Source organism: Micropterus dolomieu, linkage group LG11, assembly GCF_021292245.1.
Source record: "Micropterus dolomieu isolate WLL.071019.BEF.003 ecotype Adirondacks linkage group LG11, ASM2129224v1, whole genome shotgun sequence".
In the NCBI taxonomy this organism is placed as follows: domain Eukaryota; kingdom Metazoa; phylum Chordata; class Actinopteri; order Centrarchiformes; family Centrarchidae; genus Micropterus; species Micropterus dolomieu.
In genome coordinates, this window is record NC_060160.1 from 25,852,893 (window position 1) to 25,879,859 (window position 26,967).

Consider the following 26,967-nt stretch of genomic DNA (forward strand, 5'->3'; position numbering starts at 1 on the left):
AAATGGAAAATAGCCACCACACCTTAGCTTTTCACCCTATGACAAGTCAAAATGTCCACCATGGGACATATACAATATAATGGAATTGAAATCGACTTTTACATTTTTAAGTCATTACCAAGGAAAGAACATCTGCTTATTGTCGAGGTCAAAGTGGCATCATGTAAATATTCTCATGCCATACTGACACTTCTTTAGCCACATGGAATTACAATCCCCTAAGCAACTTTGTGATTAAGAACTGTTTTCTTTTATTTTCTTCTTGTACTTATGTCACAATAATAACCTTGTTTTTCTGTATTCTGAGTGAGTCTGCTCTTTAAAAAAAAAGATAAGAAGCTAAAGAGTTCCACGTATTTCCAATCTTGCCAGACTGTCACTTTACTTTCACTTTTGTCTAAAAATATTCTAGAATACCATACATTTTTATATTTTGTATATCTGTTTGTATTCTTCTGTCACTTTGAATAAAACTTCTAAAATCTAAAAAAGTGCATTTTTTCTGATTTTAATGAAGAGGTCAATTAAAATGTTCTCTTAAGAAATCTGCAGTCCTCTCTTGGAAACACTGTTGGTTCCCATGTTCAGTTAGCTGAAGAATGCAAAGATGTCTGATACACATACCAAAATGTTGCTATAATTTGTTGCACCAGAGTGGGACAGATTACACCTTTATCATTCAGCATGCTGTTGCACAATACACACACGTGACATAATAAGTAAATAATTGGTGATCAAATTCCCATGGGGTGAATAAGAAAAATAGAATGTCACCTGTTACATAATAGGAAGTAGTTGAACAGCACCCCCGCGACCCGACCCCAGATAAGCGGAAGAAGATGGATGGATGAACAGCACCATTCTACCTTTTTCCTCCACTGGATGTCCTCAGTAAGCTTTGTTCAGTTTGTGGTTTTTACTTGATAGATGATATAATATCCCTTCCCCTCTCTATCCCTGTTCTGTATGATTTATTATATGAAAGCAGCCTAAGACAGTTGCTAGTTGATAACTGCAACTGTTTTGTTCTGTTGTTTTGTTCTGCCAGCTTGACAACCAACCCACTCTGTTTGCTTGCCTCCTTGTTCTGCTGTGTTTGTCTTACAGCTTGCTCAAACCTGTAAAATCTGTGCTGTGGGCTTCTCTGCTGTTCAATCTTTCCATACCTGTTTATTCACAGATTCACTTTCCCTTGTATCACACACTCAAAACTACTAACATACTGTATATATACCTTTTCCAAGCATGATTATCTCTTGGGATTGATTGTTCCTTAGTTCCTTGTGCATTTTGAATCTGTGTGGCCTCCTGTTGGATTGAGCCAGCTGGTCACGCAAGTGAACTGTATGGAATTCCAGAACTGACATTACGCAATTTAAATGATTCAGTAAAATTGATATTTCACTTGAGACCCATTTTAGACACATTTAAATGCCAGATGTGAACTGAAGTTAAACTCAGCTGGATCCAGGCACAGTCTGGATACATCTGGACACAAAATAACATGTCTGAACAGGGACGAGTGTGATAGGATAAGATATGATCCACCACATTTAGCAATCAAAAGTACTGATTTTATAGTGATTTGGCGTATGCTATGGGTTCCCAGAAGCAGGACCAAACAATGTACAAACAAGATATCATGCCAACATCTGCACTGTCTCCTTCCTCCCTTCTCTACCCGTACGATTTCCTCTCTATCCTGCTGCCACAACACCTGCCCACTAGGTGTCCTTAGTGAGCTGACTGTCTCTGCACACCACCTGACCACTCTTGTGAGCCATGACTGGCCTGCACAGCTGTTCCTTATTTGCTTGTTGGCAGTAATAACAAATATAGACACATGTACAAAATCAGAACCAACCAATACATTGTCTTCTTGTGCATGTCTCTCTCACAGGACACTGTAGAACTCAAAAACAGATGTCTTAACATTGTGCAATTTTGCACCACCTATGAATGCAAATGTACAGAAGCCCTGAGAGGCAAGTGAGAAATAAAAAATGCTGGAGATCCATTTTCTGATCTAAAATGTTTTTTTCTTCTTGTGTGTTTATGGCTTAGGAATTGGTGAAAAAAAGGTAACTAACTGTGCATTCAGACCAAATGTGAATTTAATCCTCATGTCGCTTTCCACTCGGGGGTTTTATTGCTGGACTACTGCGATAATACGAATAATGGGTATTATCGCTACAGCTGTATACCAAAGAAATTTTTTTTGTTATTTAGTTGCAATAAATAACTACAACATTATGCAGATTTGTTAAGCATATATATATATTCATGCCTTGTCAGGTCTGTCAGCAAGACAACAACTTTTAAAGTGTTTGTTTTCTGAATGGAGTTTGACTCAGGATCAATCAGGGCTATGCTATGCTAACTTGTTCTACACAGCTCTCCGTAGCTCAGCAGCTCTGTGTCGGCCAGCGGAGATTCAATCCCTCGCTCTGCCTTGTCCTCTCCAAACAACGCTCAGTAGTGTTACATAACTTAAGCTAACAAGCAATATATTGGTTGTACCTTATGTTTATGTTTATGTTTTATGTTCATGAAGAAATTAAAAATTCTCACCTGGAAGAAAACAGATACTTTAAATCATGCGGTAGTGGTGCGCTTCAAGCCTGCTGTGGCCAAAATGAGTATTGTGACAACACAATCCTGACAAAAAAAACATTTCACCTGCTAAAACCTTTTCTTCCCTGAAGAAAAATGCATTATTTTATTTCACATGTGTAATAAAAGTAACTTAAACAGTAAAAACAGGAGCAAAACCTCTTTCACGGATTTAGAAAAGCATTCAAGGAATTGGAGACAGATTATCCTGGAAAAGCTTCTTTCACATTGTCCAGTCATAAACACAGAACAGAAAAACTATTTAGATCATACTTTGAAAATGGATTACCAGAATGTTTTTCTCACTTGCCTCTAAGAGCTTCCGTACAAATGGTGTAGGACCATCTCATGGACTTTTCATGTGGACAGTTGAATATGCAGTTAACAAAGCTGACATATTATAATGTTATATTGATGATGGTATGTTGTCATTGTGAGCATTAGCATTCATTTGGGGACTTTTCTGGCCATCTGACACATATTAAGTCCAAACTCTCCATTTCCCTCTGTGTTGGTATCTACCGACCCCTGAGAAAAAGAGCTGGCTCCTTAGGTGCTAAATGCTCTGCTTTGTTCAGCAGCTAGTCGCTAACTTTGTATGCCTGCTGTTTGGTGCTATGCAGGTAGAGTACAGTGGGTTTATCAGAGCTATTGCAGCTGGAAACAGTGTTGATAAGAGCAGTGACACTGAACCAAAACACTACAAGCCAGTTGAATGGAGCTGACACAACTCTCTCTCTTTACATGGCTCTGGAGCCACTGGAGTAAAAATGTTTCTGATGCACAAGATAAAAAAGAAACTCACTGTTCAGAAGGATTACAGTAAAAAAAAGAAAGCGGCGGTGAGGACAAACATGGACAACCTTTGGTGTCATTTTTCAACGTTGCAGTGCGTGGAGAGAAGAGAAGGGACTGAGGTATTTGGAGTAGGCTATGTAGTTTTTCCATTTACACTTCCTAAAGAATGGATTATTGTCTTGGAACTGTGGAAATGTCTCAGTGAACACGAGCCTGAGGCGAGCTCACCTGTAGGAAGACATCATGAGCATGCATCGACAGTGTTTGTGTAATTACTGTCACTGCCAGAAGAGGAGACAAAAGTTCCGCACTGCAGGTTTAAATAATTACACAACTGGTCAAATAAACAGAATGGTAGTTTTGAGATCATTATTCATTCACTTTTCATTTACACACTAGCAGCTTCTCTGCTGATTTGATCCACTCACCTGTGGTCAGGAATTGTAGCATCAGGTGATATATGACCATCCATTTATCTTAGAAATGACACCTTGTAAAATACCATTTTACTGTGAAGATTTACAGACCCTTCAGCCTCAGGCTCATTCCAGATAACCTCCGTTCAGTTTCACATGTAATGGACATGCTATAACACGGTAGCACTGTGTGCCATCTTTGGCGCCACAGAGACTAAGAGGGCTTCTCCTCTGAGGTTAAATTTACTCACAGCGGATCCGTGACGCCTTCCATCAGGGGTATTTTTTAACCACACTTGAGTTTATTCATCTAGACATCTGGTGTTTGATAACTCGTTCCTTAAAACCCTATTCCGCAATTACCTTGTGATTCATTCTCCCAAGAGTCATCACTGTTGAAGGGGTTTATTGTAGCAGCATGGTATATTGTCTTGGTAGATCCTTCATACTTGGCAATCCAGCCTGGGCAGGGAGTTAAATGCCACGCACTCATTTAGCCACACACGCTAAATGTGTAGACGTTCGTCTCCGCACCTTTGTTTGCAGAAAACAAGGCCTTTACCAGATGTTGGTGAACAAAGGCAGTTTTACTGTGTGACTTGTCCAGAATCCCCACCTCAGTTCTGACGAGGAAAACAAAAGAGAAGAATGTTTTTCATGCTAACATTATCATGCTAGACTTTAGTCCATTACTCATTTGTAGCAGACACACTGCTAATCTTTTGTGCAAGCCTGGTGGGACTGGCTGCATGTATGCCCGACACATATTCAGATGACGGAGGTTAAGACGTCTGAGCGTTAAGCACATTGTCGCACAATAATATAGTGTGAGCGAGTACACCTGTGGGCTGTTAATGGTAAAGTGAATGGAAAGGGGAGTACATTTGTGTGGTCGGACGGACTGTGCTACATAGAACAGTTGACTACTTAACAGTTTAATTATAAATGAGGCTAAAAGAGCAATAACCTCTGAAACCTGGACTATAGTAGGATTTCTGTGTTAACTTTTTCAGGCACAGTTCATCCACTGTTGCCTGGCAGTGACTTCTGCCTGTTTTCCTCGTAGGTGCAGTGTAAATCTCCAAGTTTTAACAAGCTTGGGATGAAAGTTAGGCACGAAAGAAAACAAAGCAAGGTGTAAAATGCTGTCATTTTCCAATGGTATGTGTAAGGATTGTCCGAGTGGTGGAGGAAGAACACATGGAGGCCAGAGAAATCTTCCACCAACATTTTGGTTAATTGAAGTTAAATACAACAAATACCGTACATTATTTTGAATGGAATGCAGGTTATTAATAAAATTTATTTAATGGTTATTTCACTGAATTTCATGAATCATGACAGTATTCATACAGAAATGATCTGAAATGGCTTTTGTCAGCAGGTTAGCATGCTATACGCTTACTATGCTAACATACTGTAACTCCACCACAAGGCCTGGGCTACGCAACACAACACAACACAACTCGGATCTGTTGTGACAGCAGGACGGAATAATAATAGAAGAAGAAACTAGAATATGCTTGGCCAATGTGCGACCTACTCTAATAGGGCACAGGAAAGCACTTTGACAGTAGCCTATAACATTCAGTGCATTACTTGTACCAAACTGCACTCATTTGTATTTCCACAATATCAACACAGCAATATGTTTCTACTTAACAGCAGGGTGAAACTGTAATGGTCACCACACTGGGTAAGCATCTTAGTAAACTAACTGCCGGGATGTGTGGACAAAGAATGCGCCATACAGTATTTCGACTCACAACTTTCATTTTTTCTGTTTTTTTGGAGCTCCAGTGTAATGTTGTAGTCTTTTAGAGTTTCATTTCACTCTTACATTCCTGTTGTTACCTACATCTAACAGACAAGGGCCTTGCCTAATGAAGTTTAGATGTACAGTCAAAACGTAACCCTGTTCAAACTATGACCACTGGTTCAACCACTTTTAAAGGGACCTAGTTTTTGTTGCAGCACTAGTGACTCCTACTAGTCGACTGGGGGTTTAGGCTCTTACCTGCTTATCATCTTTGAGATGTGTCTGGCTCCAAATACTGTAACTGCTCACTTGAGAAGTCGTTCATTCAATGCAAAACATGCAGTCAAACAAAGTGTTTAGTGGTTAACTCCACTGGATTTGATGGATTTAATTCTCTGTCTGCTTGCAATACCTAGCTGTATATTTAATAAGAGAATGGACAGTAACTTTAGCTACTACAGCCACACACACGCATACAACAGAAGCACACATCAGTCTAATATTACAAACAAAAGATCCCCTTTGTTTTGTGCCTGATATCAATCCCACACTGACATTGTTTGGATCACAGCTGGAGTTTTGGTTCGCCCCTCTGATCTTATACAGGATATCGTTACTTAGGAAGACATGGATGTTTTGCAGCCAGCCACAGTGGGTGTGTATGTGTTTGCGTGAACATACATTCCTTCAGTGTCAGGTTGGCTTCCCCATTAACTTGCCCATTTCAGGTCTAGAGGAGAACTGATTAGGGGTCCTGGCAGCAAGGGGATTATCACGCTGGGTCAGACTGTACCCTGCTGGTGTCCACCGAGGAATGCAGGCAAATCAACCAGTGAGCCTATCACTCAGCCAGTCACGTACTGAGTCATCCCATCTGCCAGTCAGTCATCTGCTAGCGAGGCGCTCGGCCAGTCCTCACAGTAGATAAGCATGGCTTTCTATCAGCAACAATTACTTTGTAGGATCTTTATGTACTCCTCCTCAACTCACTGCCCTGCTCTCATACACAGACACATAAATTCAACAAAATCACATCTGTGCTGGAAGACATTGAAGATAACTTACCTCCTCTTATGTCGCCTGTTTAGTCTGTAGACCTGGGAATGGAGGTTGGCATTTTCATACGGGGGAGAAAGTCTCCCCCAGGGGGATCAGATGTCAGATGTGGCACTCTATATGGTGCTGAGTTACAGCCTTGAAGTGAATTAGTGTGAAACAACAAAAGCTGAGGATGACATCAGACTGAAGAGGAAAGAGGAACGTAGCCGTGGCAGTCTAGCTGAACTAAAGACGACACATTAACACACTCAGTCACACATTTACTGTAGGCTACTATACATAAACTGCTATAGCCATAAGTACACACAGATACTGTAGCTGAATGTGCATCCAAAACCTTGTTTGCGGCTCCTCACGGTTACATCGCACAATACCACTGAACCCTCACAGGCTTTAATTCACTTTGTCACATGGTACCTGGGCCCAGTAAAGTGTGCTACATATTGTTTCTTGGAGGGTTTGGAGGACCTTAGTACATACATTTATACAAATTATACATGGTAGCTTGGAAAGGCTGTATCTAGAAGAAGGACGTTATTTTAATTTGAACACAGTTTCCTTTGATTAACCAAAATATTTTGTTCCGTTCATGTCAAGGGGAAGCTTGGGGAGTTTTCCGTTTTGCTACATACATGCAATCGGGATCAAAACATTTTTGGGAGGGCTGATGTGAGGAATTTGGTCTTTTGACCTGGCCCTGTTCCTAATCTCTTTTTATTGTCTTGGTTGTATACATCTCTCCACAAACACAATGTCTAGGATCACTCCCAAAGTTCAACACAGCTCATCTAGCATGCAAGTTATTATTATCAATGGAGATTTTCAGTCACTGCACGCTGCCTTACATCCTGTACTTGTCAAAAATCAAGAGAATTATTGCGTTGTTTAAGTCTAACATCAAGAACAGCTTTATTTTCCACTCTCTACTTTCCCCTGAGGAAGTTAGAACACAACTTGTGTTAAGTGTTAAACATATCACACCTAGCCTGATGCAACTAAATCATACATGTTGATACTATATCCATGTAAATGTGTATCTATGTTAAAACTGGTTTAAGCATCTAAAAAAACTGCAGCATTTGCCAGCTGACCAGCAGGGTTATGATCAAATCTGCACACAGAGACCTGAAAGGGGCTTCTAGACAGATAAAAAAAGAGATAAAAAGAGAAATTAGAGGGGCTCAGGACAACAACAGCAAGGCTGTCTGGAACAGTCTGAAGCTTACTGACTGCAGTACCACAAGAGAGAGGGGCCTCCTGAGGGGGTAATTACTGCAAATGAGGCCAACAAGTTCTTTGCCAGGTTTGATGAGCACGACTTTTCCTCTGTGCATGAATACATTCTCTTATCACTGTCCTCCAAGGGCAAGACATCAGTTCACCTTCATTTAGGGCAACTTAGAACAATTATAACAGCTGAGTGTTTTAAGTATAATGTCTGTTTGCAAGAAAAAACTGTTATAAATTACATCAGACCTCAGTGTGTTGTATTTAACTGAACAGCAATTTTCTGGCATCCCCCCCCCCCACCGAAAAATTACAGCCAAGGGATCTACAAAGATGAGGTTGAAAGGTTAGGCAGCTGGTTGGCATGAGCTGTAACTCCAGCCTAATCAAAAATCAGCAGGTTGAGCGTGTTTCCTTTTACAAATATCTGGGTGTTCATGTTTATATGAAATTCTTCTGGAGAGCTTTGATAAAGAGCAGGTTTAATTATAACCCTCACCAGTCATGTCGTATTGTCTTGTCTTTTGTGTGACCACTTAGTGCTTTGGGCTGGATGAGGCCTTCTCCAATTAAAGTTAAAATATTTTTTTGGTCGCTAAGGGCAGTGAAACAACCTTAAAATGTGTTTAAACATGTTCTGTTGAACGTGTTAACACAGAAACATTTCTACTTATAGATCCAGCAGACAAAAAGCAACATTGGCTTTCATTACAAGTCGTGTTTCTGGCCACCCAAGCAGCGGCTGGAAAGGTGATGGATGTAAGAAGTTAGCAGAAAACAATGAGCTAAAAGACACTAAAAAGCTCCATAAAGCTGAGAGGAACTGCAGAGTTTGGTGAACATTCTCTCTGGGTTTGTCACCCTGATTGACCCCTTTTACATTACACATAATAATATGATCTATTGTTAATACTAAAATATTGATTAGTGCAGCTTTACTTATCAACCTATTTACCCTGAGGTGGTGGGGCAAATAAATGCTCAGCACATTTTTCATTCAAAGCATGAACCTTTTCAATTTTGGACAATTGTTGATCTTTCCTCGTGCCACCATCAGGACAAACTTTCCATTGAAGCTCCTCTATCTCGATCAAATAAATGACACAAAGTAAGGCCACTGTGTATTTCAAAATAACTTCAAGTAAAACATCATATTGGCCAGTTTGCCAGTGGACTGCATCTCTTGTGATTCCAAACCGTTTTACACATACAGTAAATGCTTGTGCAAACACCTGCACTATAAACTCAGTGGGCTTGTGTGTCAGAGCCAAAAACATTAGCGGGAAGCCATCTCATGACATTTCCCACCTACTGGGGGTGACAAGCCATCGCTGCAGTCCTTTGAGTCCTGAGAAGCAAAACCTATTTCCCCCCCAGCAGGACACCACTTCTCTCTCTTTCATCCACCTCGCTCTGGAAATGAGAATGACGTTCCATTAGCGAGGGGAAAGAATTCCCCACTTCGGTGAGTGAGAGGTGCAACACGGAGCGCCAATTGCCTAAATGAAATTCCAGTACGTGATGAGTGGGAAGTGAGAGGCTTGCTGGGTAGCCAGGCAGCTGCAGGCTTGAGTCCAGTCCAAACCCTGAAAGCCGCAATCCTCTTTTCTGTAGTCTGCTTCAAGATCTGAAAAACAGTGGATGGAGATTCAGATCTAGAATGTTTTAGCTGAATACAGCAGATTTTATGCTCCGATATGTGTTTTTTGACAGCAAGCTGTGTGTGTTGTGTTGTCTGCCTACATCTAGCTCCAGACACCTACAGCACGTCCTTATTTACCTAATCAGATTTGCCATCTCTGTCCAAAGTGAACAGAAGGGGTTTCATTCAAACAGCCTGGATCTTTGGCGATCGTCAGTGAAGGGAAGGGAAACTCAGCAGATACGGGAACAACACAGAGGAAGTATATGTGTGTGTATTCATGTTTGTATCTCCCAGGAATAGACCTATTACTCTAAGTAAGGTAGGTCCCTTGTTGTCACAGTGATAATGTCTTTCCCTGCCTGGCTTGAAGATGAAGGCGCTTTTATCTGTGCAACCACTGGAAACCTCATTTCCTGGTCCAGTTTTATTTCCAGAGACTTGCTCCAATCACTAATCTGGCTGCCAGTGCCGAGTCTACAGGGACAAGTATAGAGGACTAAGTGGGGGATGCAGATGGAAGGAAGAACGTAAGGGGATGGAGACGGGTGGGAGCACAGATAAAGGTGGAAACTTGTGTTATGTCAAGTTTTTAAGTCAGTACTGATGACCAAAAATACACTCGCGCTTCTTTAAATACATAATTTGCCACAAAGCACAGGTATAAAAAAAAAAAAAAAGGTGGCAAGTTTGTGTGCCAGACAACATGTGAGACCAACAGTCTGAGGCAGGCGTTACTTTACATGGTTAAGGTTCTCAGGCCTCAACAGCTGCAAATATTACTCACCTTGCAAACATCTTTCCCCAAACACTGCACAGCTGCTTTCTGTTTGGATACACATGCTTTAGATAGTGTAATCTCTCATGTCAAAACCTGGTTACCAGCAGAGAACCATTCAAAGGAGATAAGACTAAGATCTCATTTACACCTTGCATTAAAATGCCATCTGACCACATTTTAATTCAAGGTGTAAATGAGCCGCTTTACAGAAGTGCTTTGAACTAAATGATAATGGCAACATGCTAACATGCCAATATTGAGCAGGTATAATGTGTACCATTGTCACCTAAGTAGTTTGGTGTGTTAGCATGCTAGCATTTGATAATCATCCCTAAGTAACTAGTAGTAGTAGTAGTAGTAGTAGTAGTAGTAGTAGTAGTAGTATAGCTGTCATTAGTTTTGCAGATCTTTTGGTGATAAACATATTGGGCAAACTGAAATTATGACCAGATGCTGGTACTATCGGAAAGGTTAAGGATTCACAAATGTTATTTATTATTGACCCTGAGGTGAACATGAATATCTTTTCCAAATGTCATGGTACAGACATTTCACATATCATCCTAACGTTATAGAGACATTTCACTGAAAAACACAGATGTTAACCTGATGGTGGTGCTAAAGGAAAAGTCAGAGGATCACCAAAGTCATTTGGATTCTTTCTTTGGGACCACCCATATCTGCACAAAATTATATGGCAATCCATCCAATGGTTGTTGAGATACTGGACCAAAGTTGTGGACTGACCGACCAAGCAACCGGCAGACCAACAGTGCCTTCTTATAGCCATGCCAGTGGCAATAAATAACAGAAAGGCTATAAAAAAACAGAAAGGCACTGTGGGCTCTTGGGAGTATAGGAACTACTGAGGAAATAAATTCAAGTCAAGTGTGAAGGACCAGATTAATTGTCCAAAGAAGGTTAAATCAAGAGCAACTGGATTTGGTTCAAGATACAGAAAAACGCAGTATAACGACTCGTTACAACAGCCAGGATGACAAATCCATCACCCCGATAACAAACTCACAGAGGTTAAATACCTGGGACTCCCAGCCAGTCAGTCAGATCTGAAGAAGCCTCTTGGATGAGAGGTGGAACGTCTTCCAGTATCTTAATTTAACCTTCCTTGGAAAACTTATGACCTGGATGAATGAGAATCTTCACATACCAGATTAGCTCTATAATTAGGATTTCATGAAGTGTCCATGTTAATGACCAGCACACTACAGCAGAGACAGCAAAGTTCACAAAACTGCACAGGTTTGAGATGGATTCGATGTCTGAACAATGAACTGACAACAGGTCACCTCTTAGACTGATCTCATCCGTTGTTCAGTGTACTGCCAAGCACAGGAGCTAAAAAAGAACAGGCACCAACATGTATGACTGTAATCCAAATGTGGCTTATTTATTTATTTATTTATTTATTATTACTGTCAAGAGGCATACATTACAGTGCAAACCATTCTTTGGCAAACGTACAATACAAATGTCATGATAGGTACTATTATATCCACATTGACCACTGGTTACGGGACAGTGTAGGTAAAGCATGTTCAGTATTGCAGAGTAGTGCATTCCATTGCCATTGATATTATGGGGTGAAACTAAAAGGAGAGGGATCTATGATGAAAATGGAAAATAAAAATGAACTAATATGTATATGAACATTGGTAACAAAGAGAGCTCACAGTGCTTTGACAGCCAAACTTTGGGACGCCAAAATGCATTTGGCCTGTAAATGACACAGAGATACACACATCATTCACACACAAAGTTTATGAAAACATATCAAAACACTAAATTCGGTAACACATACACACGTGGAGAGGGTGTGTACATACGGGTATTGTTGGAGGAGCCACAAACAGAAAATACTGGGGAGAGAAATACACAACTGTAAACACACAGTTTGACGTACAAACCTGTCCAGTATAATTAAACATATGATATGATACCAATTTACCAGTGCGACTGCCAGCCTCGTAATCCATCTGGAATCCTGAACGGAACATTCCGGAGAGTATTATTTCTGTTTAGTGACAGATGCATGCTCAGGATGTTACCACATAAAGAAAACAATGGAAAGGGACACTGCAGCTGTAGCCTCTTCACCATAATTAGGAGAAAAGCAAAACAGGAAAGCAAAAACGTGACTTGTGTTACACTAACTGAGCCAGTGCAAGGGGCACAATGAGTGGCATCTGTCTCTGTACAGTACACGTGTAAGGCCAGCTGACAGGAGTCAATGGAATAAATTTGTCTGAGAAAAACAAGATGGTGGAGACTTCTTGATTGACACTGTATCCCAATCATCAGCACCCATCCCCCAGCATTACCCTTGCTTCCCCTCTCATATGGCTTCCATTATAGTGGAATGAGGGTCAGAGGGCTAGAGAAGCCTGCGCTCCACACATGCTCTGCTGAAAGACGTCACCCCGGTCTCACAATCTTTAACATGGCATAGAAATGTGTGCATGGCGAGCATTCCTAACCTATATCAACACTGAAGTCGGTCCTCACAGGGGGTAATATCCAAACACTGAACACACATGAGCAAACAAGAAGGTGGAGTCAAAGTGGATGTTTGACAAAGGAATGCATGCACGCGTTTCCTTGTCTAAACTGGAGCTAGAAAGCTGCAGGGAAGAGCAGTCAACAGTTATGACGACAGTCTTTCAATTGTGTGTAGTCTGTGGACTAAAGATTATACATGAATAAAAAAATTCTGTGAGCAGACCAGAAGAGGAATACTGCTGTGGTAGGGCAAGCAGTACCAAAGGCTAAATCCTGACCTCATTGCAACATTCAAACATACATGTGCTATCCATGTCATTTTTAGAAGTTACTAAATCATACATTTGGCTTTAGAGGACTGAGGAAAATACTGGGACAATGTTCACAACATTACAGTGGTATAAATTGATTTTCACTGCTTTCTGAAAGCAAAATAAAACTTGGAAAGGAGCACCTCAGTGCAAGAGCTGGTTTGAGTGTCCTGCAATGGGGAGCGCTACGCGGCTCCACCTCACTCAAGTTCAGGACAGGCCAGCAGAGACAATAAGCAAGTTAACATGCTGTCCATGGATAGAGGAGCAGTAATCAGTAGACATCTCTTTTGCATTACAAACATTTTCGTAGGGCTTCACATTATCTTCATATGTAAGCATTTTTGTACAAAACGGGAGGAAAAATACATATTTATAGCATGATATAAAGCACCTTGGATTAAAAGATGAAGTCTGAAATTTATTCATAAAAAGTCTTTAAGTGAAAAATTGAATAAAACCATCCTCTCGACTGTGATTTATCATAAAAAGGCATATACTGAGTGTATATAGGATGCTTTGCATACAAATGACAATACTTTGAAGGTTCGTATTTAGTGATTAATTCATTAATAAAAAAGGGGGAAATAGCACCAGTTTGGCATCTCTAACCTGAGAAACGTTTGTGAGAAAACAAAATGGATGCTGTCTTTCAATCTACTTCCCTTTCCTGCTTGTCGGCGGCAAGTGGCCCTGCGTTTTGTCACCAAGTGTTGGGCGAGCAAACACAGAAGCTGTTTGTTACATTTCAGAAGCCTCAGTGGACTCCGAGCAAATAGAAGAGGTTTGTCCCTCTTGTTTACAATCCACCCATTCATCCATCCATCCACCCGTCGATTCAGAAATAAATCCATTTAGTGATCGCTGGCTGGTTCCCAGAGGATTTCAAACCGAGCCTCAGGCTGCTGGCCCTGGAGGGGGCAACAATCCAAAAAGAAAAGAACATTACCCCCCTCCCCTGATCAACACAAAGGAATACAAAATGAAACAAAAACAAAAACTGAGGCTATTGGGTCTATCGAGGCTATTGGTGGCTGTGCGTGAGCACACCTTCATGAGTCTCATCCTCTCTCTGGATGTCTGTGTGTGAGCGTATGACTTTCATCCCCTAGAGTGTGTTTGTCTGGGGGTCCTGAGGGTTACTCATGGTGGGTGTCTGCTTTTTTCCGCTTCTCAACATCTGCCTGTTCGAGGCACACCGGGCAGCAGGTGCCTTTTAGCTTGACGGGCCGTTTGCACTTGACTGGTGGACAAGACTCCACAAAGCAAGTCACCTGGGCATCCTGGTGGGGGGGGAAGAAGGGGCAAAAGGTCAGTTACCTTATTAGACTGGATGTAATGTTCATAATGTGGAGACTGGCCATCTGCAGCAGAGATGTCAAAATACAGCAAGTATAAAAAAGCTAAATTAAAAAGCTCACTACAGTAAATGTTCCCAAAAGGTGTCTAAATAAGAAATATGATGACTTCACAAATATAGATTATGTGAATATTAAATGTGTGACAAGACTAAAGTATGATACTTGGTGATCAGGCTGAACAGAACAGTGAATTGCTTTGTTTTAGAGCAACAACATGATGTGTTGAACCAAACTGTTCTTTCCAGACTGTCCTCATTGTTCCTCTTTCTGCCAAATTTAATTATTACAAAAATCCTCCAATTACAGGGACGGAGGAAAGAGATTTTCGGGGAGGCCAAGGGGAAAGAGAGAAAAGAGAAACTGACAGGCGTGTTATCAAATGTGGTGAGCAAAATAAACTTGAAGACGGTATCAAAAAGGTAAGTGGGAAGGAAAGAGAGGACCGAAGAAGATCAGAGGAAGCCAGTTTTTTGCCATGGAGCTGCCATAACCTGTGCCAGCTGTTGGCACTGAAAAAGTGTCAAAGATAAAGAATGAAAGGGAAAGAAGTGGCCTGTGGACACAAACACTATGAGGAGACACTGGTGCCAGGAGGAAGGTAATGCCAAGAGGTGCTGGAGGAGGGGAAACACTGGCAAGAGTAGAAGACAGAAAGAAACTGAGGCATTTAAACTGGGCAGACTGCTCACATAGAAATAGTTCTGATGTCCTCGATGAGAAACATGGAGATACTGAAACATGATCAGCTTCTCAGAGAAATGAGTGGATTAAGTTCTGTGTGCATGTGTGTTGTGTGAACCATTTGCACTGCATCTTGTTTTATGTGCTGAACATACTCTGCATTCACATATGGTGCAGGAGTCCTTTTTCCACCGTTCCCCGTCTGTTCGCTCATGTCCCTCACTATCAGTGCAGTCTGTCTTGCTCAGACGGGTCTCAAGTCTTTTAATCTGCAAAGATACAAGGACACAAACATTTAGAGAAGCGGTTGTTTCTGGTGACATGGAGACCGCTAAATGACTCTCTCCCTTGCTGCAAATTGTTACAAAAATTCTAAAACACATTCCCTATTATAAACCCAACAATCCAGACTTTTACAGTAACTTTGTCTTTATAAATGGCTCTGCATTTAAAAGGCTGCAGCTGACCAGAGGACAGACTGGTTTATTGGGAAAAAGAGAGGGATAAAGAATCAAACATCCTCCTCAACATTAAGTAAATTGACCCGATTTTAGTAGTAAAAAACCTGAGACAGACCTGAAACAGCTGAAGGTATTATTTTTTTTACTCTTTTCTGTGCAGCTATTATTGATATGGCAGTAGAGACAGGAAACCAAAGATAAAGCTAATGAAAATAAAGCATGTTGCGAAGTGGAGTAGGTTTTTTTTGGGATGAATTAATGCCACACAGAGAAAAGCTTCAGCTTCACAGTGAGCATTTAAGAAACATAATAGCCACACATTTACATCACATTGTCTTCCTAAACATCTGCCATCCTTAATTCAAACATTAATTCCTGATGCTTGTCATGTTGTGTTACCTGTTCTTCTGACAGAAATTAGTAATTTCTTAATACTTCAAGGAGAACCCACACTGTACCTGCACCCCCAAGGTGGGGTAGGTTGGGACGATACAAAGCTTTCTCCCATTTAGTTCCAATATGATAATATATGAAAAGAAGCTTAATATTTAAGTTGACTATGAGTATAAATGTCCATAAAAAGCTGAACATTTTGTACATTTGAATGATTTCTGTAGCTAAAAGTATTCAGAAGTAATAGTCAACAAAACATACAGGAAAATAATATTAGAAAAACAATGAATCATCTGCCTTTGGTGTGAGAGACCCGGGTTCAATCCCCCACTGTGACCCATCCACCATTGTGTCCCCGAGCAAGACACTTAACCCCTAGTTGCTCCAGAGGTGTGCGACCTCTGAGATGTATAGCAATTGTAAGTCACTTCGGATAAAAGCGTCAGCTAAATGAGTAAATGTAATGTAATAAAGAGAGAGGATAACAATAGTGAATAGTGGGAGAATAATGTGTGCATGCAGTATATTCACTGTTCAACCACAACAGACAGACACAGAAAGTCTGACAGTGGCTGCAGATACCAGCCTGGCACTAGGATGCTTAAACTACCACCAGATTCTCTCTGCATTCTGTATCCATCTAATCCACAGACACAAACCTGTTCAAAGACATTGAGATTGCCAACAAACCGGTGGCAGAAAATTGTCAACCAGTGGTACGGGGCAGGGCAACAAATGTAGAGACGAATCTGTGTGTGTGGGGGTGTAGAGACAGACACTCACCTGCTTTCGTAAACTTGTGATTGTCTTCTGCATGTCGGAGACAAAGTCCTGGAAGTCGTTGATTGAGGGTTCAGTGCTTTTTTTGGAGGTCAAAGTAACATTTACAAGACTTTCTACAGCTTCTGCCCCTGGGCTACAAAGACAAATGTACAAAGACATAATTAGGTAAATTTTCAATACCATCATCTCTTCATAGTGTCCCTAAGACTATATAGACTAAAGGCACTATACTATTTATTGACAGCCAGTGCTGAATTAATGCCACATAGAGAAAAGCTTCAGTTTTGCAGCCTCAGCAGCTTCACGGTGAGCATTTCAGAAAAATATTAGCTACATATTGACATGAGATTTTCTTCCTAAACATCTGTAATCCTTATTTCCAACATTAATTCCTGATGCTTGTCATGCTGTTACCTGTTCTCCTGGATGCTGTTGGCAGGTCTATCCTCTGTGTAGCTGTGTTCAGCTGATCTGCGTCCTCTAAAGTGGTATGACAGGGCGTTGAACTGACCCTTGGTTCTGCAGTCTGTGGGGGTCAAACACAATAAAACATACTGTCGTTCACCAACCGAGGCAGAAACAGTCACTGACACTGAAAATACAAAGTATACCGAATTTTTATTTCCATATGGCTGTTTAGAATGAAGTTATATTTTCCTTTTCAGTATGCTAAAATAGCAACATTTAGGGGATTAATGACCAGACAGAAAAAAGGAAAATCAGGAAGAAAAGATAAATCTTTCCACTTTACGCACAAACAGAAATACAGCCACGCACTTGCATACAAAGAAGAAACCATGAGCATTATGCCACTTTCTTTCTGCTTGTGAGTGCTGATCTAAGACTCTGAGGCTTATTGTATTACCATGCCTCAGTCTCACACTGCCATCACTGTACCCAGATCAAAGAGAATGAATGACACACACACACAGACCCCTGCTCACGCCCCAGTGCACACCTGGGGCATGCTGAGCATCAGCAATGAGAATCAAGAGACAGTCGTCTGTAATAAAGCTGAAAAAGACCAGATGAAAGGAACCAGGTCCTGCAGTTAGGAGGGCTTCACCTTTATCTGTCAAAGTGTAATGCCGGCTGCTCAGCCTCAGAGTGCCTTTGAGTTACCAAACAGCAGTCTGTAAAAGACAAAGACTATCTAAACACAACATGACATCCTATCTCATGCTGACAGACACGCATGAGCACAAACATGTATGCTCATACCCTGCCATGACAGGATTTCACATGCACACGCATTCTCTCTCTCTCTCTCTCTCTCAGCTGTGTCCTCTCTCTTAATTGAGCCAAACAGAACTGTGAATCTGGCTACAGCTTTTTTTGACAGACAAACAGAAACTCGTCCTCCCTCCCTCTTCTTTCTGGCAGGATATTCTGTTTATTAGCTTAGCTCTTCCCTTGCACATGTTGTCAAAGAAGGGTGAACGCAGGGGTCAGAATGGATGAAAGTAGAATAATTAAGAAGCACCATGTGTTGCTTATGAAAATCTTCCATGTACACTGTAACTTGTTCTCCAAAGACAATGGATTGATGATGCCAATTCAGTTTAGTTTAGTCTTTTGGAAGTAGAAACAACCTAAAATGAAAGTGTGTAACTACCAAATACTATGAGTTCTGGATGACTGCCAGAGGCAGGCACCAGAGTGTGAGACCCTACTATCTGGTTACGTATTGTAATCTTTGTCTTATTATTGCAGGGTATGTGTGCAGTTCTGCTGAAATGCAGTAGATGCAGAAAAACTCTCAGGTACGTCTTTGTGAGCCCTGAACGACTCCAATAATATCTTCCACCAGCTGGCATAAAGTGCCCTAGTGGAGGGGGCGCTCTTGAGGCCATAATCGTTCACGCCTCGGCCAACAAAGCATCTGTAACATTAGGCGCTGAGAGTGCCGGCAAAAACAGTTAGACAGGAGTGTATTGTGGTCTAACTGAAGCTCTAACTTCCTTTTTTAGGTCCCAACCATGAAATGTGGGAACTAAAGTAATTTGTTGGTTTTTTTTTCTTCCCAATGAAGCAAAGTTTTGGTTGCTTAAATATTCTTCCAAACTCATAAAACCTTGCACACATCAGAAGTGGCAAAAACGTATGTGTCATTAATTAGTTCTCTAGCGCCACTGAGGGAAACAGGAAGTGACATTTAACTCCTTCATAAGGCGTCCAAAACGTGTGATAAGTCAGTGCCGTGTCGTCTGACCTCCAGCCAACGGAGAGTGGCCACAGCTCGCGTGCCATGGTGCGAGGGGCCGTCCCAAGCTGCTTGCAGCTTTAATTAGCTTTTAGTTTCAACCTGCAAGGGATAACTTTCATGTGGTGTGGGCTTACAATGGCAGGGCTGCTCTACGCCATCCCATGTCACATGTGACTTTGATATTAAATTCTCGACCTACACATGTGAGATGGATATCATCCAGTGTTGAGAACTGCGTCTGGTGGTCAGATAATAAAACCGAACAAGACTTCCATCACAATCTAAATATTCTATATGATAGAGTTTCCAAACAAGAATTCATTCATCCCAAATGCAGCAAACTACTCTTCTGAATACTATTCTGAATTGACACAGAAGTCAAAGAACCTCCAGATGTACAAAGATCGGCTGAAATCATTCACTCCGATATGAATGAGGATCAAAGTTCTGTTTTTACAGAAAGAAACATTCATTCATCATTCATGGTCACATTTGTAAAATAAACCAAACTAAAGGAATATATTTGTTCATGAGAAAATATACACTTTCACATAATTAAATCAATGTCTAAAATGTTCACGTCACCTCAAGTGTTTACTGTGCAGAATTTTATAGACACTGATAATATTGGTGGCATCCATCCATTTGAAACACAGCCATGTGATCTGTATCCTCTTCATCACTTTCTGCATAACTTCATTAGTGATTAAATGGAAAAGGGAATGGAAGCTGTGGTTGGATGTTTTACAGTGGGCAGTCACTGAAAAACCACTGTATTCGCCATTAACCACCCAGGAGATACTGGAACAGTTTGTAAAACATTCCTTACTTACATCCTGAGTTTAAGAAATCAATCTTATTCTAATCCCTATCATGTTGCTGCTGCAAGCCCTTTGTAAAAGCCGATGAGACTTTGATTCTGTGCGCAAAGACAGAAATGAGTGATTTCTTAATACTTCAATTTCATTTAACAAAGTTTATTGCAATGATTGCTCAATGTCGCATTACAAAAACCACTGCATGACTTTTAGTCTCTAAAGTTTAATACATTTGACTCCTTAGATTATCTATTGCAATCTAAGCTATTTGCTCATTTCACAACTGATCATATCTCCAAATAAATTATGATAAATGGTGGTTTATTATAACAGCAGAGGGGGCCTCTTCATTCATCTCCTTTTCACTTTGTCAGCTGCACCCACGGGTGGAGTGTTTAAACATTTAGGACTTAAACAAAGATCATCTCTTTCCTTATAATTAGCGGGAGCAGTGTGTGAAAAGCAACACATTTTGTTATGTCATGAGTGTTCAGAAAAGGGAGATCTGCTGTTTCACTGAAGAGGTGATCCAGCAGAGACATTTAACATTTCATGGCATTTGACTTCAAATTCCCTTCCCTTCATTTTACGCTGACTTCACAAGACAAAATCACAAACATTTCTGACAGAAGAAAGTTCTTCTTGAAGCCACAGAGAAATGATCCCCGACATTGTTTCTCCACAGTCAAATGTCCTTTTCATTATGCGGTGCTGAGGCCTGAAATGTTTATTCTTACATTATTCCCTATTTCATATCTATTAGATATGCGTCGTACAGGCAAATACATTGCAGTCAAAGAAGGGGGTGCTCTAAATGGCTTGCATATAACAGGTGTTTGTTGTGAAACCAGGCTGCCTGTTATCAAACGGAAACAAATGGTGAGGATATTATAAGGCTTTACTTTTACAAAACAGCTCAGACACGACCAGTGTAAGCCAGTGACTAAGACTCCAAGGAAACTTCCTGTGCTGTTAAACCATGTGTTCTTTAATCATGAAAAAGGCATATGCTTTTAAAGATAAGCCAAGACGACGAAAGATGTGACAGTGAGAGGAAATGGGTCTGTACGTAACTGTGTTTTCAGAAATCATCACACTCACACTGGAAATGGGAGACAGGGGCTGCAGATATTTTAATAGCACTTGTGATTGATATTTGCAGCTACTTTGTTAAAATTGATACTGCCATAAAATAATTTTTGAAACTGAAGCTTGATTCATGAATATATTTGGCTTTATTATATTTGCCTCTACAATGTCATGTAATCCAATACATCAGCCTAGGGCTGAAATGATTCATCGAGAAACTCGAATAACTCGATCACTAATAAGCATCGATGCAAATTTTTTGTATTTATGCTTCATGTAATCCATACAATTATATTATTATTTACAGCGCACTGTTCCGCATGGATGATTATTACTGTCGCACAGCGCGCTTATGCTGTGGACAAGTGAAGATGATGTGATTTGATGAGGCGGATTGCAAAATGGAGGAAGAGAGAGAAAATAGCGAGGGCCGAAGAAGAGACAGGCCTGAGAAAAATGTGTCCAAACTCTGGGATCATTTCAAGCTAAAAGAAAACAACAACTCTGTACAGAATGTCTGCTGTAAAGCAGAACAACAGCACGACGACGACGCTTCAGCATCTGAGCAGAATGCATCCAGTCTGAGCACCCGAAACAAACCATGATAGCTAGTTAAGATGAAGGCTGGCAAAGGTAAGGCACAATTCTTAGTTGTAAATGTATAACTGTGCATTTGTTGTTATTGTTCTCTGACTGGTTAGTCCGTGAGTTTGGGTTGGAACTTTACACTGATGAGTTCCACAGCTGATCCCGGTACCGGGTGCGGCAAGCAAAAGTATTTCTTATCCGATTCCTCGATGATCGATAAAATAATCTGTAGAATACTCAATTACTAAAATAATCCTTTAGCTACTGCCCTACAACAGCCTTGCAATAAATCCTATCTTTGTCCAGCTTGTCACATCAGTTTTTTTGTTGAGTCGTGATCGTTTTTTGAGGTTGTAGGAAGTGGTTTATGAAAATGAAGTTGAACAAAATATTGAAATTTAAGAACCACACAAAGCAACATGATAAAAAACTCATGTGATTTGTGGCCCACTGATCCTTCCACTTGCTCTTACCTTCACAGCAGTCCTGCCACATGCGCAGGTCGATCTGAGGGATGTCGTCACAGCTGCTGTAACCATGGGGCAGCTCAGCCACCCTGAAGACATCCTGCTGGACGCGTGTGATGTTGTCGCCGTTATCACACAGCACCCGTGTCAGAGAGGCCTGCTTCAGCTGGGTCAGCTGAGAAGGAGTGAACACGCCGGGGTTTTCATACCAGAACCTGGACGAGATAGAATTAGGGATGTGACTGGTAGAAAAAAAGCTTTTCACCTCTCACACTTTGACATGATGGAGAAACACCTGGTGTGGATGTTGTCTGGCTTTAATTTGACATGATACCTAAAAGAAATACTGTCTAGTGTTGCACAGTTTCCGCTTAAAGTCTAAAGCTCAATAAAATGTAAGAGATATATTTATTCATTTTAGTGTACCTGTCTCCATCCCGCAGGCGTTTGAACTGAGCTGCCAGCAGACACATGAGGGTGGGCCCCAGTCTACTGCCAGGGACCAGGTCTTCAGCCATCAGTGCAGGGAACAGGTCGATGTTCAGAGGAATGCCATACAGCCTGCCCCACGGGAAAAACGGTCAGTGACACCAAACTACAATCTACAATTATAAATTACGTAGCAGAAGCTTTCTGTCAAACCAAGATTCTTTGTCTCAAAGTGGTGGTCGTGTTTTCTTCAAACTGTTAATGGTAAGACTATGGCACATAACTACGGCCCACCTGGTTGTTGCATACTGGTCTCAAAGCCAAGTTATTGAAACTTCAAAAAATATTAATAGTTATAATAGTTTATAATTACCTCTGAAGTTTCTCTCTGACATTAGGATTCTTAATTTCATTCCTCAAATCATCAAACGTCTGAGCCGAGGTCAGGTTACAGAAGGTCCTGTAATCATTATACGGTGGTATGCCATGATCTCTTCCTCTCTGTATATTCATGGCAGCTAGGTCCAGAGCCACAGCGTGGGCCATGGAGAACAACCGCTCTGTCAGCTCCGTATTCAGCAGCTGTGTGGTAACCCGCATTTTACCAGCCACGCCAAATAGCCCACGAAGGAGTGGATCAATGCCACCCTCATTCACGATGCGGAACGGGGAAAAGAAGGCCCGGTGCAGAGAGATATGTCCTTGGGGGATGGGCTGAAAGTTCTCGTCTAACCTGTAGAGTATTGGGTTGATGAGGGTGTGCCCGAAGCGGAAGGCAGCAGTGGCAAAAGCACTGACGATGCCTGCGTTAATATTGGGGTCGTAACCAGTGTATGGCCCCATCATCTTTATGCCTGCCTCACCCAGGATCTAGACGATGACAAAAAGAATATAACAGTCCTTGTTATGATCATTTTTATCACTGTTACTACACTATTACATTTAATGAATGTTTTACTGTTTTAACCATGGAAAACAATAAAGGTTAGAGATAAAAGTTAAAAAAGAGAATTAGCATCATAACAAAGGATCATTAGAATTTAGATGACAGGTGTTACCTTTGGCAACCAGTGACTGTATGTGATGTGCTGCATCTGGGCCCCCACTATCTTCCTGGCCTCATGGTAGATGGTGTCCCCGTCCCAGTGGGGGTTTAGTCTCAGTAGCTCTGCAGCTATGCGGTTGTGTTCCCTGAACCACACCGTGTGCATGGCGGTCAGACCAAGCTGCTCATTGGCACGGTGGTCTCCAGCTAAGAAACATGGAATTGGACTCTCGTTTTCATCCCTCATGCACTCAGTGGGTGGTCCGGTAGCAAATGGCAAAAGTGGCTTCCCTGTTCGTTGGATGATACCTTGGCGGAGAAGACCCCTCTGGCTGGCCAAATCTCGGATTTCCTCAGATTCATGCCGCGAGCTGCCGTACACATTTGAAGCATCGATGTAAGAGGTCAGCTGATTGATTTGCTCTCTTGGATATACACTGTTCATGAGAAGAGATGTCATCCCACTGCCGCACACAGGGCTAGATCTGACAAAGAACATGCAGCGGGCGCCACTTCGCAGCTGCCGTGGGTCATTGGGTGGGAACTGGATTGGGAAGCATGGCGGGTCATTGGTGCAGACCTGAGCACACAGCTGGCCGTCAGAGAAGCGTGACTGGCTAAGGGCCGCCACTGTCGAGTCCAAGTCGTGGTCTAGGAACTGACCCCACTGCATCAGCATGTGAGTGTAGCGGTCATCAGGAGTGATGGTCTCTGTTCCAATCATGGTGGTGGACACCAACCTCGGCAGAGGCAACCTGTATCCATTATGCAGCCGCTCAGTAGCACCTCTGGGCAGGTTAAATCCGTTATCATAGACTGACTTCAGGAGTCGTTCGAAAGCAGTGAGTGAGGCGCCCCACATAGGGTGCTGCAGGTTGTTGCAGGTCCCGTCGTGGCTGCGGTACTTCTGGTGGAAGCAAATGTCAGAGCAGTTGTTGAAGCGGCGGTGGGCTGTGCAACCAGACAGGTTGGCAATCACCTCCAGAAAGCGAGGGGACACCAGGTCGTTGTAACGAAATGCTGTTGGAAAACAACATAAATTCAGCTCATGAAGTGTACGGATAAGTGTTAAAAGGTTCAGATTTATGAAAGAAATTTACTTTAGATTTATACATTTATGAAGTAAATGACATGTACCGAGCCATCACTTGGGGTATGCAGTAACCTAGTGTCTGTTAAGTCTCGTGCAGAATACACAACTTCCACCCTCAGCACATCTCTGTGCTGTTCAGACTACATGACTTGCTGTCTTGTGACAGGAGTCTTGAAGTCGTTGTGGTGTTCACACTACGAGACTGATAGTAAACAGTGATCACACACTACACGAGCTGACAACGACTCTGTCACCCGACGGCTGGTCTCTTTGTCAAGAAAACACACGTGAAAAGTGAAACAGGAAAGGACGCGATCTACACACGAAACAGCTGTTGTTTGTTATTATAAAGATCAAAACTAAAAAGACAAAGAATATGGGTGAAACAAAGGACTGTCTGAGTTACAGAGAAAGCTGGAGGTGAGTAAAAAGTGTTTCGCAGTAAAGAAGTATGTGAATGTCGAGGCTGCCGACGGCTCCAGATATTTAACATGCTAGCTATCTGGCTGGGGTCGGTGATGCGTCAGCCATGTATCTGTTATATGCGTCATCGTGTAGTTCACACATAACGAATAGCAAGCACTGATAGATTGCTGATTTGCCCCCGATCACAGCCTGGTGGTTAGCGAGCTCAGGGACAGATAAATTTGTGCTTAAAATCGTGTAGTGAGAACTAAGCTTTAATATAATTGTGAAGTCATTCACTGCTGCAGGCAATGTCCCGAAGGCACAGGTAACAATATTTCACCAACCTGCCATATGCTTTCATTCTCTGAATTCACTCACAAACAAACACACACACACACACACACACACACACACACACACACACACACACAGAGCACATATTATTGGTGTGTCATGTGTGTATAGGTGTGTGAATTCAGAGGAGAATGAAAAAACTGTAGTGTTAGATAGATGTAGTGTAGAGATATAATAAAAACAGCCCGTTTGTTTCTGCTGACGGGCAGAAATCTCTTAGCTTGGTTTGGGGCTAGTGCAACAATGAACACTTGGTTGTTGGCACAAGTAATGAAAACACTGTCTCTGTCTTTGTTCATATTTCACAGAGCTGTATTTCTCTTTCCCTACCTCTCATTCTCCTCTCACACTTATTGACACCTGAATGTCTCCTTTTGACAAACTGCAATTCTTCATTTACAAGCTATTAGTACCTTCTTTTTTTCTTTTTCTTTATTTTTTTACCTTCAAGGAGTACTTTCGTGCACCATAAAGTCAAATATGTGGTTGCTCCAGTTTTCTTCCTTGGTCCACTGGATATTTTTCATAGAAAGCACACAAAGACAGATGCTTACACATATACATAACATCCAAAACCACCCATGCTCTCCCAATCTCTCCACACACATGCCACCAACAAATCTTAAAATTTGTCCTGGGCTCAACAGTGATTGTAGGTTAAGTGTTGTGTGATGTAACATAGGACTAATAAAACTGTTTACGGGTTCCTCGTCAGCTGCTCCATGATTACGTTGCTACGCCCAGAGTCATGCTTAAGAGAAAATGGCCTACAGATGGAGGGCCTATCCACAGCCAAATGTTGCTCACAATAACACGGTACTTCATAGAGTGGAATTGAATTACTGGCTGCATGAGACTTTGCTTAGGAAACTTGAGCGGGGCTTCTTACTGAATCCACAGAGACACTTTAGTAGAATGTTACATGTATTCCACAATCCATCCATCCATTAGCTATACCGGATTATTCTGGAGGCTATTGACTGTTGGTTGTTATTTCTTAGCCTACACCCTCTTTAAATCTTGTGCGACAGGAGCAGTACAGATGTAAACACTGACCAGATGATCACCTGAGTACAAGTTTGTGTTTCAAAAGTGTTGTGCTTCTTTACCTACCTATTAAAAAACTGGGAAAGCCACAGAAACTATCAGAATCTGATAACTCTGCGGTAAGTAATAGACTGCTGAGGTACTGACCTTATGTGCAGTGCTTGTGCAGGTTAGTTTTGTACTGGACTGACTGGGACAGCTTGGACTAGCAACAGACTGAAGGGGGAATTCATAAAGAATGGATTGCTGCCGCTGACGGCACCAAGAATTTGTCCTGTCTCAAGGTTTGGCAAAAGATATTGCGGCAGTGATATTACAGTGCAAACACACCCATAAAGTTTTGCAGCTGGGTGCAATTTCCCTCGTTTTGCATCTGCTAAAAAAGTTCATCTGCAATTTTCTGTATTTCCTCTGCTCTTTCCATTATTTCTATGTGTGGGATGTCTCTAGTTTTTCTGTGAATCATTCTGTATGGAGTGATTTGTCAGAGCAATTGTAATTTAGGATGCTTTAAGTGTGTACTCCCTTTCATGCTTCTGAGTGCATGGAGCACTACTGTTCTCTCTGCCGGACTGGTTCGTAACCATCACCTCCGCCTCTCACAGCAGTAGGTTTTATGTT

At 41.6% G+C, this 26,967-nt stretch overlaps 1 protein-coding gene across 5 annotated transcripts in view; it reads right to left on the minus strand.

Annotated features, from left to right (window-relative positions):
• Positions 1 to 11,678: 11,678 nt before the first annotated feature.
• LOC123978634 (peroxidasin) overlaps positions 11,679 to 26,967 on the minus strand; it is a 61,004-nt gene continuing 45,715 nt past the window's right edge. For 4 of the 5 annotated variants that reach the window (XM_046061982.1, XM_046061981.1, XM_046061980.1 and 1 more), the window contains 8 exons: positions 23,458 to 24,464; positions 22,773 to 23,269; positions 22,397 to 22,531; positions 21,977 to 22,185; positions 17,217 to 17,328; positions 16,803 to 16,935; positions 15,321 to 15,434; positions 11,679 to 14,406 (listed from right to left, as the gene is read on the minus strand). In XM_046061982.1, the coding sequence (XP_045917938.1) occupies positions 14,263 to 14,406; positions 15,321 to 15,434; positions 16,803 to 16,935; positions 17,217 to 17,328; positions 21,977 to 22,185; positions 22,397 to 22,531; positions 22,773 to 23,269; positions 23,458 to 24,464 (2,351 nt within the window). In that variant the 3' untranslated portion in view covers positions 11,679 to 14,262. The remainder of the gene's footprint in view (positions 14,407 to 15,320; positions 15,435 to 16,802; positions 16,936 to 17,216; positions 17,329 to 21,976; positions 22,186 to 22,396; positions 22,532 to 22,772; positions 23,270 to 23,457; positions 24,465 to 26,967) is intronic. The other variant, XR_006827021.1, reaches the window with a different exon arrangement.